The sequence below is a fragment of the Eleutherodactylus coqui genome, chromosome 11 (assembly GCF_035609145.1).
Source record: "Eleutherodactylus coqui strain aEleCoq1 chromosome 11, aEleCoq1.hap1, whole genome shotgun sequence".
NCBI lineage: Eukaryota > Metazoa > Chordata > Amphibia > Anura > Eleutherodactylidae > Eleutherodactylus > Eleutherodactylus coqui.
Genome location: NC_089847.1, coordinates 73,762,039 through 73,780,465, shown reverse-complemented (window position 1 = coordinate 73,780,465; position 18,427 = coordinate 73,762,039). Strand labels below are relative to the sequence as shown.

The 18,427-nt window shown below is 41.0% G+C and overlaps 1 protein-coding gene across 10 annotated transcripts in view; it reads right to left on the bottom strand.

Moving 5' to 3' along the window:
• Positions 1-18,427, bottom strand: part of NRXN2 (neurexin 2) — a 693,278-nt gene that overhangs the window by 565,790 nt on the left and 109,061 nt on the right. For 6 of the 10 annotated variants that reach the window (XM_066582620.1, XM_066582626.1, XM_066582613.1 and 3 more), the window contains one exon: positions 11,257-11,558. In XM_066582620.1, coding sequence (XP_066438717.1) covers positions 11,257-11,558 — 302 coding nt within the window. Of the gene's footprint in view, positions 1-6,042; positions 6,067-11,256; positions 11,559-18,427 lie in introns of all 10 variants that reach the window. The other 4 variants (XM_066582621.1, XM_066582619.1, XM_066582612.1 and 1 more) reach the window with 1 other exon arrangement.

Genomic DNA, 18,427 nt, shown 5'->3' with positions numbered 1-18,427 from the left:
AACGCCCCACTGACAAGGTAAAACTAACACATAGTTGTCAATTTAATCATACTTTTCCAGTGCAAGTAACTGTACAAATGTGTGCAGTTATCCGATATTTTAGGATAAGGCATCAATATAAAATTAGTTTGGTATTAACCCTCGGAACCCCCACTGATTAGTTGTTTGTAGGAACTGGAAGACTTTGGTGAGTGATGCTACATCCCCTTCTTTAATTGCCAACCAAAGAGCCATACTTTTAGTAGCAGCTGTGCCTGGTATTAAAGCTAACTCCCATTCACTTTAATGGGTCAAAGCTGTAGTAAAGTACAATACCAGACACAGCCACCTATGCTTCATTGTTTACTAGGCACAGCTCTGTACTTTAGTAGCAGTTGCGGCTGGTTTTGCATCTTCATCACATTCAAGTGAATGGCACTAAGCTGTAATATCAGGTACCCCTGCTACTAAAGGTACAGTGCCGGCTAAACAATGAAGGGGATATGGTGCACACATGAGCACTGTGGTCCCTTCAAACAGCTGATAAGGGTGCTGAGAAGTAGACCCAATATTACTTGCTTTTCCTAATGATATGCCATCAATTTTAAGGACCCATTCATGTCTCCATATTTCCCATCCCTGTGCTGTCCGTGTATTTCATGGACAGCACACAGATCTATTATAGCCCATAAGTCAATTCACATGTGTGAATTTTCACACAGACTGATGGTCCATGTGAAAAAAAAATCACAGTGTGTTCTCTTCTGACACACATGAGAATAGGACATGCAATGGCCACTGTCCACAGAGATTGGACAGCAGTTTGACAGACTGCCAATGGTCTGAAAAAAGGCAGATCTACAGACCACATGTGGACTTCACCAGGTACAAGACGGAAACGGGGGAGCCGGTGAGTATAATAAAGACATCCCACAACTCCCTGTCGCCTCCATGAAAACTACCATAACTTAGTTTATGGTGTTATTCGGAAGTGACAGGTCCCCTTTAAGTCACTAACGTCACCTCATGTTGGCCACTAATTAGGTGTTATGACTGTATCATGGCAGCCTTTGTGCATAATCCTAATTATCTACATTTAGCAGTGTTGTATTACACTCTCTGGTGTTAACTAAATGATATATTTCCCTGCAGTTCGTAAATGCATAAAAATAACTTTTAAAGCCTTTTCCACCACATGGATAACAGAACATCTGGAAAGTTCACAGACCAGGTGTGACTTCTAAGACATCCTTCACTATAAAACAATATGTTTAGTGTTTCTACATTTCTTCTTGAATGTATCTACTACTTCCTCCTTAACACGGCATATTTCTGTTTGACTTTGTATTGTCCTACAGTAATAACAGGGGAAGCATGTGAAAGTCTCCAGCCTAAATGAGTTTCATTGGCATGCTTTACTATATTTACTCAAACCACATCCCAAACATCTTTGTGTTTTAAGAACAAGTGTCCAGCAGTCTGCACTTCTCTGGGAAATGGAGATTTAATAGGAGTTTTCTAGACGCAGAGAAATCCACAAGGCAAAAATCTTGCTGTATCACTGCTAATCTCTTCTTTACTATGGGCATTACCTATTTATGGACAGCCCTATGCTGCCCACAGGCATTAGCATCTTATCTAGAAATGCTACTAACTTTGTAACAGTGGCCCAAGAACCTAAAATGTATAGGCGCTACAACCTCCTCTAAAACTATTTCCAATCAATTTTTTTCCACCAAGATAAAAAAGTGCATTTTAATGGGGAAGCCTGACAGCGAAATAATCATCAGACCAGGGGTGTAACTATAGGGGGTGCAGAGGACGCGATTGCACCCAGGCCCAGGAGTCTATAGGGGCCCATAAGGCCTCTCTTCTCCAGCCTTAGGGAGCCCAGTACTATGAATAAAGCATTATATTTGGGCACCCTACAAATTTTGCAGTGGGGACCAGAAGCTTTAAGTTACGCCTCTGCATCAGACTATTATTTGGTCTGTAAGCAGTATCACGTGGTTCATGCGCTGGCAAGATTTTTCTTTTTTATGTGAAGGGATAGTAACTATAGATTATAGAGTTCAAAAAACACCTACACATAGCCATAAAATATATATTTTATCTGCAATAATACACCATATGTAAATAGTATATCAATGATTACAATGTAGACATTGGACTTTTAATAGTACTTATCAATCCTGACTCTCAAGCATCACACCAATCATACAATATTTCAGTAGCGGTTTACTAAAAGGAGTATTACTGTTGCAGAAAATAATCTTTTTTCTCTAAAGAAAAGTTGGCTAATATTCCAATACATTTTCCGTAAGAATGTCTTGGTCTTCATGATCTCTGCTCAGAAACCTTCACTATTTAGCTCCAGTGGATTAAAATCTGTCTTAGTCATGTAATATGAGGGACGCAGAGATGCACAATTAGTTTCAAAATGCAACATTAATAATTGCACTATAACAAGTCATGCTCCTATATGCTCATCACATGACCAGGACAAATATTCATTCACTGGAAGTAAACCATGAATTTAATGATGGCAAGCAGAGATCTTGAAAATCTTGGGGAGTTGATAAGTAACTTGACGCAAACTTACCTGAATGCAGTCCGAGTCCAGCTGTGTCAGTACCTCCACTTCTGGCCCAGTTCCAATGCTGGATCATATACCACTGCCTCCCTTTTGCTGAAGTCATCGTGAGGGGCTGGCTGACTGAGTCATTTCAATGACTAAAGGCCCATTTACACGGAACGCTTTTCAGGCACGAACGTTCATTTCCCCAGTAATTGGCCCTTCAGAATTTGCGAATGACATCAGCAAACACTCATTCATTGGCTGATAAATATGCCCATTGGTCGGCTGCGGGTCTATATTTCTACCGGGAGATGTACAGGCAACCAATGATAGCTCTACTGAGATGAACAATCGTATAATAGTTTGTCCCCAGAATTGATCACCCGTCATGTGTAAACAGCACTGAACGAGCGCTGTCTGACATGCTATGTTGATTGGTGCTCTTTGCGATGGGCCTATGTAAGTGTACCTTAAGCGAGCCCCCTTCTCTTTCATGGGTAGTTATTGAAATGTGCCAGTTAGCCAGCACCTGGCAGTGACACCAATGACCCCAGGAGGGAGGAGGCAGCTCTATACCACAAACCCAGTGTCCAAACCAGGCTGGAAATGGAGGTGGCGGACCACTGGACCCAGACTGCATTCAGATAAGTATGCCTCCCCAGACAATCCCTTTAATTGTATAAAAAAAAGAATCTTTATTTGCTGAAACAAAAATATCCCTTTAACGCTTCTTAGGCAGAAATAATATTACTTAATTGAATTAGTCCTGATAATTACATCTGCTCTGCTTTTATCAGACTAAATATATAGATATTTAGGAATGTAATAAAGGATTAGGTCATATATTTACTTTAATATTGACAATGAGAAATAGCTGCCAAATAGATGTAGCCACCGTAGCTGCAATCCAATTTCCTTGTGATGATATAGGAACAAAACCCATATTAATAAAGATGTATACACCAGCACAGTGTCCTTCCAAAGTCTCCCCATAATTGGAAAGGATTACGGTTACAGGTTAGAGTTAGGAAGGGGAGAAGCTTTGCGGTAAAAGGACGGGGGTGATAGTTAGGGAGGTACAGGGAGAGATGTATAGTATTAGTGAGAAGTTAGTGGACCCCCTCAGAGGAACAGACCAGACACAAAAATGTTGATTAGTAAACAAGTCATTAATTAGATTTCAGTTTATTAGTAATCAAACCTTAAGTTAAACATGTCACAGATCACAAGAGAGGGGACATGCAGGAGGGGGGTAGGATCATGCAATTAATACCTCCATGAACAAGCAGACAACGCATCTGTGGCCAGGGAGGTATTAAATTGTCAGACATGCAGTTAATGAAGTTAATGGAGGTAAGGGAAGGTCCATTCGTTGCATGCTGAAGCCCCATGCTGGTTGAAAAACATCGGCCAGGAGCATTTTGAACAGTACAAATGAGTGTGAAAGAGACAGGTAGAGAGATTTGAAAGGAAAGATCTAATGAGAATGCTACTACAGAATAAGAAACTATATGAATGTGAAATATGTAATTCGCTGCTAGTAAAAGTACAAATTAAAAAAAGTGAAAAGGTGACAGAAGAATGAAAGATTCTGGAGAAGATGACTGTATGGCTTGTTAAGATGCAGCAAAGAAACAAGATGGTGAAATGTTATCTTTCAATGGCCAGAATGAATAATAGAGAAGAAAAAAGGATATATTAGAGCATGTGGGGAGGACAAGGGCTATGTTAGTGAGGTTAGAGGAGGGGTTAATGTGAAGGCAATGGCTTCTGTCGCATCATGCATTGTTACAGCCCCCTCCCACTTATAACATGCATTGTCTAAGAAGGAGGGTAATCTATAATGGCAGCCTATAAAGAAATGGCAAAAGAGAGGTTGGGCTCAAAAAGGATACCTGTAGGGGTCAGTGCAAAACACCTGCATGATAATCGGAGTATAAAGAGAGACCCACTGTTTACCTGCGGTCCCACACCCCACATAAAAGGCTGCCATGAGAGACCCACCCTCCAACATCAGCCCATCCAGTAATACTGTAAGCAGTGTTTAATGCTGGGAGAGTATGTGCATGAGTCAGTGAGGTTACTGAGAAAGAGGAGAAGAACGAGAAGGAAGAGCAGCGGAGAAAGGGAAGCAGGACAGTGGAAACTAAAAATATACAAAATGATACATGGATGAACGAAACAATAAAAAGTCTACTCAAAATGAACATAGAGCCCTATGGTGAAATACATTTTGCCTAACTGCGCCATACACTTGGGATATCTCTGTGTGCTGCTATTTCCATGCAATTACACTATGCAAAATCACCACATGATGTCACTCAAGCCCCTGGTCATAATTGCAGCCTTCCAAGTGCTCGCTTGGATCCACTACTGGCAGACTCCATTCCTGTACATATATTGCTATGATGTCTATTCACAAGGCATGCACAAAATATCCCTTTCTAACTCTCTGCACTGGCCTTTCCCCCACATACCTTACACGGGCTATACAAGAAATGGCCAGTTTACAGCAGTTCCCAGTGACTAGAAAATCCGCATTACACCCAAAACTAGCAATGACATAGTGTGCACTATTAAATATTACCATAAACCCTGACAATGCATCAGTGTGATGAAGCTTCTCTGCAACTCTGTCCTAGACCACACGGTGTCACCACCAATACACTCATTTGTACTGTATGTCGTATAGTAGCTTGGATTCAGTGTTTCCATATACAATCTGCAACACATCATGTTAACCACATGGGGACACCCTATTTCTAGAAACCTTCATACAACAGACATTTCAGCCTAATATTGAAATGACCAGTGGGTTGCCATCAGTCACTGACACCCACGATGACTATTAGTAGAAAATAGTAAGCAAATGCTCTCTATGTTCATAAAAGCATGTAATGTCTCCAAAAGGTACTGAATACAGATATATAACACAGCGGCGCTCTGGTTAATCTGGATGTTATACCACGAAGGGGGTGCAATTTTATTAGATTTTTCCTAACAGATGTGGTTTATATTATTTTTCATTATATGCTCTAAATGGCATTGATGGAAATAGATATTTTAGACATGGCTTTTGGGATTTTTTGGTTAAGACGACAAAAATCATGTCTTTGCATAAGCTTATTGCCTTGTAACAACTTACAACTTGTATAAAAGAATGATAAACAGAAAGATGAATCACACAGTAAAATGAATTTAAAGCATTTTGAGCTTACATTACACAAGAAAATAACAGAAATAAGGGAAATAATAGAAGAGCATGGAAGTGAAATCATATATAAAAGTAACAAGATCATGATATTCTTTGCAAGAGAGGTAATAAGGATTTTGTAAAGAATAGAGTTTGAGGGTGGGAGGTGAAAGGGTACAGTGGTTGAGGGACTTTTGGTATTTGAGCTGTGAACGGAACAGAAGACAGGAGCTGGAATAAACCCCAGGGGTACAATTGGAGTGATATCTACCAGGTAATGGAGTTTGTTTACCAGAGCATGTCCGATGCCTGCATGCTTTATCACGAGTGGAAAGAGAATAAAAAAAATAAAAAATAAAAAAGGTATAATACAAATGGGGAGAAGGAAGGAGAGCTCCCCCTTCCCTTCATCCTCCAGGTTCCCCACACCCCATCATTCACCTATCCACTTTAAGCTAATACAGGCTAGCGTTAGAAAAAGGGAGGATAGTTCTATATTCCAGCTGGATAATCTAAAAAAAAAAAAAAAATTGGAAGAGGGAGCAAGTGAGAAAATTGAGGACAGAGCAAAGTGGAGCGAAAAGAATGAGGACTAAAGGTTCTAGATATAGAAATATTTAAAATGGAAGGCTAAAAGACAGGTAAAAGGGTAAAACGTGAATGACCATGGATGTCTTTGCTTGTATCTTTTTGTATAATACTTAAAATATCACCATTTCAGGGCATAAATAGTTCAGGCTATATAGAAGAAAAGGCAGTCGTTATTTTCAAGCACTAAAACATTTACAATATCCTTATATGCAAAGGTTACAAGCAAAACTAACAAAGATATACAAACATTGGGACCTGAAGGGATCTGCGCTATTAGTTCCTAGCATATAGAAATGGGATATTCTATTTATTGGGACTTATAAGGGTTGAATGTGAGAAATAAAAACATGGCTGCTTTCTTCCAGGAGCAACACCACTCTTGTCCACGGCTTGGCTTGAATTGTGTTAAGCTGCAATGTTAGGCCCGGCCTCAAGGCAAGAGTGGCGCTGCTTTATGAACAAATCAGCCATGTTTTCCAAGTCTGATACACCTTAATGCTGCATCAAGGGAACAAAACAAGTCAAAGAATACTCTGCAGAAGCATAATGGTTCATATTATAGGAGATACAACACTAGGGGGGCTGAATTCCTGTATCAGGGTTACTTTGGTTATCTAGTTAAGATTGGAAGAAAGCAACACAGCAGATTAAGGGTCCGTTTACACCAAATGATTATTGTTTGAATGAGCAATGGAGCGAATGATGGCAGAGTTAGCTCATTCGCTCGTACTCCTTGAATTGAGTAATTGTTCAGTCGTTCACATTTACTGTATAAGTGAATGAGAGGGACTGAATGAGCGCTGTTTAAACCAAATGATAAGTGAATGATCCAACGATGATTTTTATGCCTGTATAAAATGAACAACGAACAAAAAGTGAATGATTTATCATTGGCCTTTCGATCGTTGGCTGTGTTTACACTCAACAATTATCATTCATTTTCACTTGTTTGAAAGATGTTTTTTTGAACGATAATTGTTCCGTGTAAAAGGGCCTTAGGGCGCCCACCCACTGGCGTTTTTTTTCCCTGCGAAATTCGCAGCATTTTTTTCTCTGCAGGGGTCTATGGGACTTGTAATGTTAAAATCGCGATCGCGCAAAATCGCAATTTACCGCGATTCGCGGTAAATTGCGATTTTGCGCGATCGCGATTTTAACATTACAAGTCCCATAGACCCCTGCAGAAAAAAAATGCTGCGAATTTCGCAGGGAAAAAAAAACGCCAGTGGGTGGGCGCCCTTAAGCTGAATAAGTTTCAGTGTAGACTGTGCAAAGGAGCTTGCTCTATGCTTCCCTCTTACCAAGGATAAGGGATAAAGAGGGAATATTAACTTATGAAAATGCCTGATAATAGAGGGCAAATCTTTGCACTTCGTTATCTATGCAGAATGTTGAATAAGTCTTAAACCATCAATGTAAGTAATCCTAAAAGCAGCTAATGCTTAGGGGCCCTTTTACACCAAACGATTATCGTTCAGCTTATCACTGGATTGCATGAAACTGAACGATAAGCATTCATTGTGAACACTGCCAGCAGCTGAATGATAAATTATAATTTGTTTGCTTATCGTTTATCGTCCAGTTTATGCAGGCATAAAAACAACAATTGAACAACTCCCCGTTTACTCTGAATGGAGGAGGGGGGGCAGAAGCAATTTTTGTCACACTCTGCCTCTATTCAGTGAATGGCAAAGGAGCAATAATCATTGGGACAACTGTCGGGCACATAGGTCCCATATAAAAGGACTCTTAAAAGGTTGACTCTCATAAAGACATTGATAACAAAAACAGCTGGTAGGATATCCCATCAGTCTCTATGTGGTGGGAATCCATACTCTATGACTGATTGCTAAAAAGAAAGGGCTGTGCCAGTTCACTCAGCCTTTTCCATAACTCATGGTTAAGTCTTTCTAGTCAATGGCCAACCACATGGCTTCTGAGAAAATTGGCATGATATTATCTCAGTGCCAATATTATAGCTCTAGCAATCAAAAAAGGTCATAGCAGTTAGACTCCACCAATTGGAAATTGATTATTGATCACATATCCTATTAATACTGTATGTCATCAATGTCTGACAATGCTATTAAGCATTAGCTATTCATAGGGCTCATGCCCTAGATGGTTGAGAACTCTTTCAAGATTTTGACCAACATTTTTTTCTTCTTATGTTTATTTAGCATTTATCCTGTTGGGTGAGGCTAAGGCTAGCCATATACATTAGATAGGTATCTCTTCTAGCACTGCCCTACTTTCAGTGAAGCATTCTGAACAGGGAGAAGTGAGTAATGGCCTTCTTACACAGGATGATTATCATGCAGAATCATTCAAATTCCTGCGCTCCCGTGGGAATTTGAATGATAATCGTCCCATGAAAACGCATACAGCGACTAAATGACAATCCTTCAGCTGTTCAGTCTTTGCATGCAGAAAACTGAACGACGAGTCATTCAGTGTAAGCGGGAGTCATTCACATCTAAAGGACTGTCTGCTTACACTGAACGACAAGTTGTTCAATTTTCTGCATGCAAAGACTGAACAGCTGAAGGATTCTTGGAGAACGGCTGGGAGAACGGTTCCTAGCCCACTCCGCCTCCATGCTGGCTGCAATGTGAGCAATGCCAGCGACACTCGCTCCTGTGTAACAGCACAGAAGCGAGCATCACAGGGACAAGTGTTGAGCATCATTTGCCTGACAGCTCATCCTGTGTAAATAGACCTTAAGCCACTGCTACTTCTGCCAGCACCTTATCATCATTGAGAACAAAGAGATCAGGCATATTGAAATCCAACAGCCCAATCATTCTTTTCCCTGACATCTGCCATTGAGGGAAGCTGAGGACAGCTAGTCCCAAGAAAATCAGCAGCTTCACCAAAAATTAATCTAATGTACTTGGCCAACTTTCATGAGAAAACAAGGTCCCTACCGTTTATGTACAACTTGCTAATGTTTGCACTATGGAATGTAATTCCATGAGCATTGGTTATGGGATTGATTCTTCTTGTGTGTAAAAAATACAATTTTAGACTTTTAGTGGCTAAAAAACGTACATAAAAGAAACAAAATGTAAACTTAATCTCACCATGTTTACCTGTAGTCAAAATATAAATTTTAGTGAATTAGCACATTTACTTGTCAATAAATATTCCAGGATGTCTTAATTTAAGCATTAAATAATAATTGTAATGAAAACAACACCACTTTTATAAAAGAATACTAGCATATAGAAGAGATAGATAGATAGATATGAGATAGATAGATATGAGATAGATAGATGATAGATAGAGATAGATAAGTAGATAGATAGATAAGTAGATATATAGATAGATAGATAGATAGATAGATAGATAGATAGATAGATAGATAGATAGATAGATAAGAGATAGATAGGGATAGATAAGTAGATAGATAGATAGATAAGTAGATAAATAGATAGACAGATAGATAGATAGATAGATATAGATAAGTAGATAGATAGATAGATAGATAAGAGATAGATAGATAGATAGATAGATAGATAGATAGGAGATAGATAGATAGATAGATAGATAGATAGATAGATAGATAGATAGATAGATAGATAGAGCAATTCTGTAAGATACTTGCAAAACAAACTTTGACAGTATTTATCTCCCAGAACAAAGGATTTGGTCAGTTAAAATCTATTATGCCTTGTTTCTTCTATCAGTAGACATAGGAGGTCAAGCTAACATGAAGTTAATGTGTATGGCCAGTTTTACTCTACTGATAACACATACTTTCAAATTTTGAAACTTCTGAAGATTTTTATTGTCTGTTGTAAATTTGTAAGTGTCATTCTCCCATAACAATATATGAAGTAGCCAGATGAAAAAGTTGTCATCCTCACCTCAACTCCCCTATTAGTTTTCAATTACATACCGTAAGTGGAAAATTCTTGGACACAGGATATTTAGGAGTTTTTAATATCTTATTGTATTAACTGCCTATGATGTAATATTCTAGATACAATCAATTTGACATGGGTGAAAATATAATTCGGAAACCTAGTAAATATCTGGGATGTTCACCAAAGCAGGATATAAGTCTATTAATAAAAGGCCTGTTAATTTTAAAAGTATGTGATCCCATTTTGCTTTAACATATTGACCAGTTTTTGAAGAGCTCCAATATATGGTGATGATAACTGTATGCATCTGCTATATAGAATTTCTGAGTATCTAAACCCATCTGTTGTGCTGACGTTTTGTGCCTTGTATGCTTAGAAATTTGCATTTGTGCCATACAACAGATATGTGGAAGTTCTGTTCAAATTAATTCACTGCTTTTGCCATGCAAATTCTCGTAAAATTAAAAGGTAATATTAAAATTGGACGCCATTATCATTATTAAAAAAAATTCTAATTACTGGTGGAGTTGTAATGGAGTTTTCCTTCATTAACGTCTAAATAAATGATTGATGTTATGATCTCTTTTTATCTTGTGATGAAAGATGACACCTTATCTAGATTATGGCAGGGCATTATGGAGACCGGGCAAATTATAAAATTGAAATCTTCTGGTTACTCATTGAAGAGGCCTTTGTATTACATCTAGAGTTTACCACATGCAGGGGTGCAGAGGTCGCAGTTGTTCTGGAGCCTGATAAGGCCCAAAAGATCCCTTTCCACATATGAGGGGACTATTATTATGAATCACATGTGATAGTTTTACAGCCCTTTTTAAAGATTTTTGCATTGTGCCAGGATCTTCAAATTGCGTCTCTGGCGACATGTAAGATGAAAGAGCTGCCTATAGCATAATGGGGAAGTAACAGTAAGCGTTATTTGACCCTTTTATTAGTGAAAGAAACCTAAGAGGTCTGGAATTGTATACTTTATGACAACATGTGTATCTAAGGAACATATTCCATTGTAAGAAATCTTGAATGCATACCTGCCGCAGATTCCTTGTGACACGGACGTCATGCCAGCTGTTGTCATTGAACTTGCCGTTGACGGGTTCCACTAGGGCTTCAAAGGCTCCAGATCCAAGGTTGATAACCAACCAGACGGCACCACTCTTCAAAGAAAGGTTGACATAATCTGCAGACTTTCCTGTATGGAGCATCAATCCATTTCGCTGGAGGGTTTTAAAGGAGAGTGTAATTTCATCTGCGCTGCTCTGGATTGGGCTGTGGGACAAGTCATAACAGAAGAACTCGTTTCCTCGGAATGTAGCCGCATATTCTTCTTTCCCTAGAAAGCATGGAATAGGAATGTGGAGGAAGTAATTATGAGAAAGAAGTGAAGGCATAAAACAGTGAAAGTATTAAGATGCGATAGTGCAATAATCATTGTAAACCAGTTAAAGAAATGATAAATGAAGCATGAAGATAAGGGGTTAGTGGAAGAGACAGTACAAAATATAATGAGGGAAAGAAAAAGTGTACAAATATAAGACAAATTGCAAGAGAGGTAATATAGAAATCAGGTTAAAGATAATAAGTATCATAAACATAAGAACGGAAGACCAAGAAAACAGGAAAGCAAACTTTAGGAGGAAATATAAGAATGTTGCTTACGAAATTGTACTACTGCACTTCGCTATGTAAAGCTTGGTCATCATGCAAAAGAGCAGCATCAAACCCAATGGGAATAGTCTAAGTGAAGCTCCAGAAATGGCCAAACCTCTTTCCAAGATAATCATAATGCTCCTCTCCAAACACAAGACAATCACACAGTCACAACTCAACCTTATTTTTCACAACTTTACATTTTAGCTGTCACATTTGTAGAAGTGTTGATGTAGTTGACTGCAGTAGACAGAGAATGCTATCACTTTAGCTAAACCTTATTTTTGGATTTCTGAACCTTGTAGGAATGATGAGATCTGTAAAACACGTATGAAACATTCACTGTGAGGCTGGGTTCACATCTGCATTCAGTTTTCAGTCCTCCTCTTCCATCATGAGAGGCGCCAGAAGGACACCGTTGACTAATAAGGGGTCTGCCCAACTTTCGTCATGCAAACCGGCATTTTTCAGGACAAAATACCATAGCATGCTACACTGTTTTGTCCAGCATTTTGTATGCATTTTATGCCTAAATTAGTTTTCCCCCCGCTTTCCTTACATATGAACTTGGACACTATATATATATACATATATATATATATATATATATATATATATATATATATATATATATATATATATCCATTCCTTTTTAGTGGGAAGATTACCGAGCACTTGCACTCATTCTCATGATTTGTGGAGTCCCAGCAGTCGCACCCCTACTGATGATAAAGTTATACCTTTTCCTGTGGATTTATTTGCATCACATTCAGCACAATCCCTTCAATGTGATTTAGTTTGTGAAATTAGATTGTTTGGTTATCATTAGAGATGAGCGAGCGTACTCGGATAAGCACTACTCGCTCGAGTAATTGGCTTTATCCGAGTATCGCTGTGCTCGGGTCTAAAGATTCGGGTGCCGCTGCGGCTGACAGGTGAGTCGCAGCGGGGAGCAGGGGAGAGCGGGCGGGAGAGAAGGAGAGAAAGATCTTACCTCCGTTCCTCCCCGCTCTCCCCTGCAGCTCCCCGCTCCGTGCCGGCACCCGAATCTTTAGACCCGAGCACAGCGATACTCGGATAAAGCCAATTACTCGAGCGAGTAGTGCTTATCCGAGTACGCTCGCTCATCTCTAGTTATCATGTTAGGGTGTATGAGGAGCATGATCCAAAAGGTTGGGTTACGCTGCTCTCACAATATGGTGGATCTCTCATTATAACTTGAAATGAATTATCAGCTACTAGGTGAAAGAAGATTACATTTTAAGTGCCAATACCAAAAATATTAAAATAGTAGAATATTAAAGGGGTATTCTGGGACTATAACTACTGATGACCCATCCTTGGAAACGATGTAGGTCAGCCACTTGGCATCCCCGCCAATCAGCTGATCATTTGGCCTGCTGTCAGTGCAGTGGGCCAGATGTCATCGCTGGTTAGCCCTGGAAGTGTAATAGCCAGCTTCACTCCCATTGAAATCAATGGTGGCGCTGCCTCCTATTACACTTTTGTATCCTCATTACGTCATCCGGTATTACACTTTTGGCCCTGACCAGCAATGACGATGTCTGGCTCGCTGCATTGATAGCAGGTGGAATGATCAGCTGATCATCATGGATCCCAAGCAGTGGGTCCTCGTTGGTCAACTGATGATGACCTGTCCTGAGGATAAGTCATCAGTAGTTAAAGTCCCAGAATACCCCTTTAATGGTGCTTCTATTTTGCTGGCTGGTATGTTTTGTTGTTCTTTACCTTATTGAACAGTATGGTTTATATATGAAAAGAGATTTTTATGAAAGCAAGTTTCAATCAGCCTTGCTTGCACAGAAATTTATGAAATGTGCGCAGAAAATTTCTATGAAAGCACCTGAACAAAGTCACCAGGTATGTTATATTTGCTCTCTGAATTTTTAGTGTAACATTACATACTGGAAAATGAGCAGTAAGTGAATTTGTGCATGCCTGAGATAAACATACATCTATCCTAAGAGGAAAATAAAAAGGAAATAACATAAGGCAGACTAAATGGCTCATGTGGTCTTTTTCTGCTGTCAATCTTCTATGATTCTATTCTCTAATGTCCTCATACTGTGCTCCTTCTTGCTCTAAGTTACACAATGTTTGTGCTGCAGAACTTCTGCCTTTAGAGAGAACATAGTTTACTGACAATTGTGTAATTACATTTATATATAAGTTGTTTCCAGTTTTCATGCGCTGAAATAGTTTAGGCCCCCTGTCCACGACCGAGGCGGAATATCGCTAGCGATATTCCACCGCGGGGGAAGAGCGCTGTCAGGTCTCTGCAGTGAGCCTATCTAATAGATAGGCTCACCACGGAGATTCACGGCAAATCGCAATTTAGATCCTGCGGCATGCCACGATTTAGATCCTGTGAGCAGAGAATTGCTATGATTCTCCGCTCATGGACGCCGGTGCTGTGCTTTCCATAGCAAAACTATGGAAAGCTTCACGTATCGTGATCCGCTGGCGATAAATCATGGCCCGTGGACATGCAGCCTTAGGTTCATATTCAAGCTTAATGTGGATATCCTACCTTTAACACCATGCCGTTTTTAAGTCCAAAATTCTGTGCTGCTTAAATTCTTTATGTATCTTAATAGTAATCAGAGCCAGTGTCCAGCTTCATGCAAATATTACATGACCCCCTATTCACAAATTCTGGGCTACAGCTTTCTCAATGCACTTCAATGGAAATATGGCTGCATTTTATTGCAGCTCTGTCTTCATTGAAGTATATGGAGAATACAGTGAGTGAGAACTGGTGGACTCCTATTCACCCAATTATCAGCATCACATCCAATGATTGTCAATAGGGTCGTGTAATTACCTGTGACCTAATGCGACTGCAACATGACAGTTGCAAAGATCCAAAAATGTTAGATTTTTAGTCATAGGTCGCGAGTCCCAATTGACTTCACCATCATAGCCTACAATGCAGATCACATGCAACTGCGACTTGCCTGCAATATGTTTATGGTGTGGCTGTTTTTTTTTTTTTAACAGCCAAATTGCAGCTCTATAACAACAGTATGAATGCTAATTGCAGTCAAGTTTCACAGATATTTTGGGCATGCAACATGTCATGTGAGTTTTCCAAGACAGAAGGTTGTGAGACCAATGCCAACATGTAGCCTTATTCTTAACTATCAATTTGAAAACCATGCCAATTTGCGGTAAAACCAAGTGTCAGCAGGCTTTTCATGTGACTTCACCCTTAAGAAGGTAACATGAGGAATGCAATCTGAGGAGGAAACTACAACTCCCTGAAGATCCTGAAGGTCTGCATCTGTCAGGCGCAGTGGTAGTTATAGTAGTTTATAGGGAAAGCTATGGCAGGTATTTGATTATGTAGTAGGACAGGGGTCATATACTTCTTTCAGTAGTAGTCTGCTGCCTGGCCATTACTTTGGACTGTTTCAGTCCTGGAGGCCCTCTCAGTAGTCTGCTGCCTGGACTGTTTCTGTCCTGAAGGCCCTCTCAGTAGTCTGCTGCCTGGACTGTTTCAGTCCTGGAAGCCCTCTCAGTATCTGCTGCATGGACTGCTTCTGTCCTGAAGGCCCCATCAGTAGTCTGCTGCCTGGACTGTTTCAGCCCTGGAAGCCCTCTCAGTAGTCTGCTGCCTGGACTGTTTCTGTCCTGGAGGCCCTCCCAGTAGTCTGCTGCCTGGACTGTTTGTGTCCTGGAGGCCCTCTCAGTAGTCTGCTGCCTGGAATGTTTCTGTCCTGGAGACCATCTCAGTAGCCTGCTGCCTGGACTGATTCTGTCCAGGAGGCCCTCTCATTAGTCTGCTGCCTGGAATGCTTCAGTACTGGAGGCCCTCTCAGTAGTCTGCTGCCTCGACTGTTTCAGTCCAGGAGGCCATTTCAGTAGTCTGCTGCCTGGACTGATTCTGACCTGGAGGCCCTCTAAGTAGTCTGCTGCCTGGAGTCTTTCTGTCCTGGAGGCCATCTCAGCGATCTGCTGCCTGGACTGTTTCTGTCCAGGAGGCCCTCTCAGTAGTTTGCTGCCTGGACTGTTTCTGCCCTGGAGGTCAATTCAATAGTCTGCTGCCTGGACTTTTTCAGTCCTGGAGGCCATCTCAGTAGTCTGCTGCCTGGACTGTTTCAGTACTGGAAGCCCTCTCAATAATCTGCTGCCTGGACTGTTTCTGTCCAGGAGGCCCTCTCAGTAGTTTGCTGCCTGGAGTGTTTCTGCCCAGGAGACCATCTTAGTAGTCTGCTGCCTGGACTGTTTCAGTCCTGGAGGCCATTTCAGTAGTCTGCTGCCTGGACTGATTCTGACCTAGAGGCCCTCTAAGTAGTCTGCTGCCTGGAGTGTTTTTGTCCTGGAGGTCATCTCAGTGGTCTGCAGCCTGGACTGTTTCGGTCCAGGAGACCCTCTCAGTAGTTTGCCGCCTGGACTGTTTCTGTCCTAGAGGTGTTCTCAGTGGTCTGCTGCCTGGACTGTTTCTGACCTGAAAGCCCTCTAAGTAGTCTGCTGCCTTGATTGTTTCAGTCCTGGAGGCCATCTCAGTGGTTTGCTGCCTGAACTGTTTTTGTCCTGGAGGCCATCTCAATTGTCTGCTGCCTGGACTGTTTCAGTCCTGGAGACCCTCTCAGTAGTCTGCTGCCTGTACTGTTTCAGTCCTGGAGACCCTCTCAGTAGTCTGCTGCCTGGATTGTTTCAGTCCTGGAGACCCTTTCACTAGTCTGCTGCCTGGACTGTTTCTGTCCTGGACGCCCTCTGAGTGGTCTGCTGCCTGGATTATTTCTGTCCTGGAGGCCCTCACAGGAGTCTGCTGCCTGTACTGTTTCAGTCCTGGATGTGCTCCCAATAGTATGCTGTTTGGACTGTTTCAGTCCTGGAGGCCATCTCAGTTCTGTGATTTGGGGATATGTTCTCATGTCCCAGCAGGCCTGAGACAGCAGCAAGAAGCTTCAAGATGATTGGTGATCGGGGCCCCCACAGTGATGTCTGGAAGGAGGAGACCAGAGAAGAGGGATATTGACCAGCTTATCAATGCACCTAGCTTATGCATCTATATAAATTGCTAAACTACCCAGTTTATTATTTGAATGTATAGGCAGCTGAGATGCTGTATACTGCTCATGAGGGGGTAGACAGCAGGGTGCTCACTCCTGGCTCAAGGCCCAGCAGGAGATTCACTTGTTCCACTGTGGGCCAGTTTTTAACACAGAGCTCCAAATTGCCTGCATAGACACAGAGTTAAAGGGGCACTCCAGTGAATTGTTTTTTCATTCTTTATGTAGCTAGTTCCCCGGTATATATAAATCTGCTATTGCTACCTTGGTTATTTAATCCTTTCTATCTGAAGCTCCTGGCCTTTTCCTCCTCAGATGATCATGTGATCACAATTATGACCCATTCATATTTTCTTTGGTTTATGTGTTCGGTTTGTAGTCAGTTTCTCAGTCTGTGTGATGCTATTACATGGACCCTACCACAGAAACTGCCCAGAGGGGGACACAGATACTCCTATCACAGTTGCTGATGCTGATCACACAGCTCCTGTCACATAGTTATAATAGAGGAGATCACAGCTCATCCTCCTAACTGCATCCTTGTGGTCTGAAGCTTACTTAGACGAATATGTAAGGTAATGGATCTTAGATGTGACCTTGTAGTTACTGTCCTATCTTTGTTAGGTGCATGAATTTAGCACGTCTAACATTCTTTCAAGTGAACGCTTTTATAGGAAACCATTGGTTCCTATAGATGCGCTTTCTGTGCACGGCTATACTGCGCGTCCACAGTGCTCGTGTAAACAAGCCCTAATGCTGTGTTGATGGATCATGAAAGTAACATGAAAGTGAAAGCAATAATCTCACCATTAAAATGGTGCCTAGTAAGTATAAGACAGGAGGCTACACTGCATGGAAGTGACTGTAATATACATAGACCTCCCGCGTGTGAAGGGCAATCAGGCGAGGGGATCAGGGATGAAAAAATGTATTTTTCTGGAGTGGCCCTTTAAAAGACAACTTGCTGGCTACTCTCATTCACCACTAGATGAAGCTTACAGCATACCATTTATACACAGAACTTAGTACAAAGTGCAGTATGTACCTAAGATTCCTCTTAGATACAATGGTATCTCGTAACTCTCGGTCTATAGAGGTGATTTGATGCTCTATATCAGAAAAACAGGGCTCTGACTAATAAAAATATCTATTATTGAATTAATAAGCACAGAAGGCTGGTCTCATATAGATTAAAAACAGCTACATAGTATTCAATGGTAGACATACACCAGCAGAGGCCAGAATGATGAGATCTGTGGTGTTTGCAGGGTATTTGCTTCATAAGACCACTCTATCTGTCCTAGTGAGCAAAAGTGAAATCCAAGAAAATGGTGATACCATTTTCCTCAAAAATAAGATACTGTCTTATATTAATTATTCCCCCAAAATAGGCACGGTGTCTTATTTTCCGGGGTGTCTTATACTCACCTGGCCCGTGGCATCTGAGTCCCTCACGCTGGTCTATGGCACTGCAGCAGGCTGCCGTGTCCTCAGCATTGACACAGCACTCTCT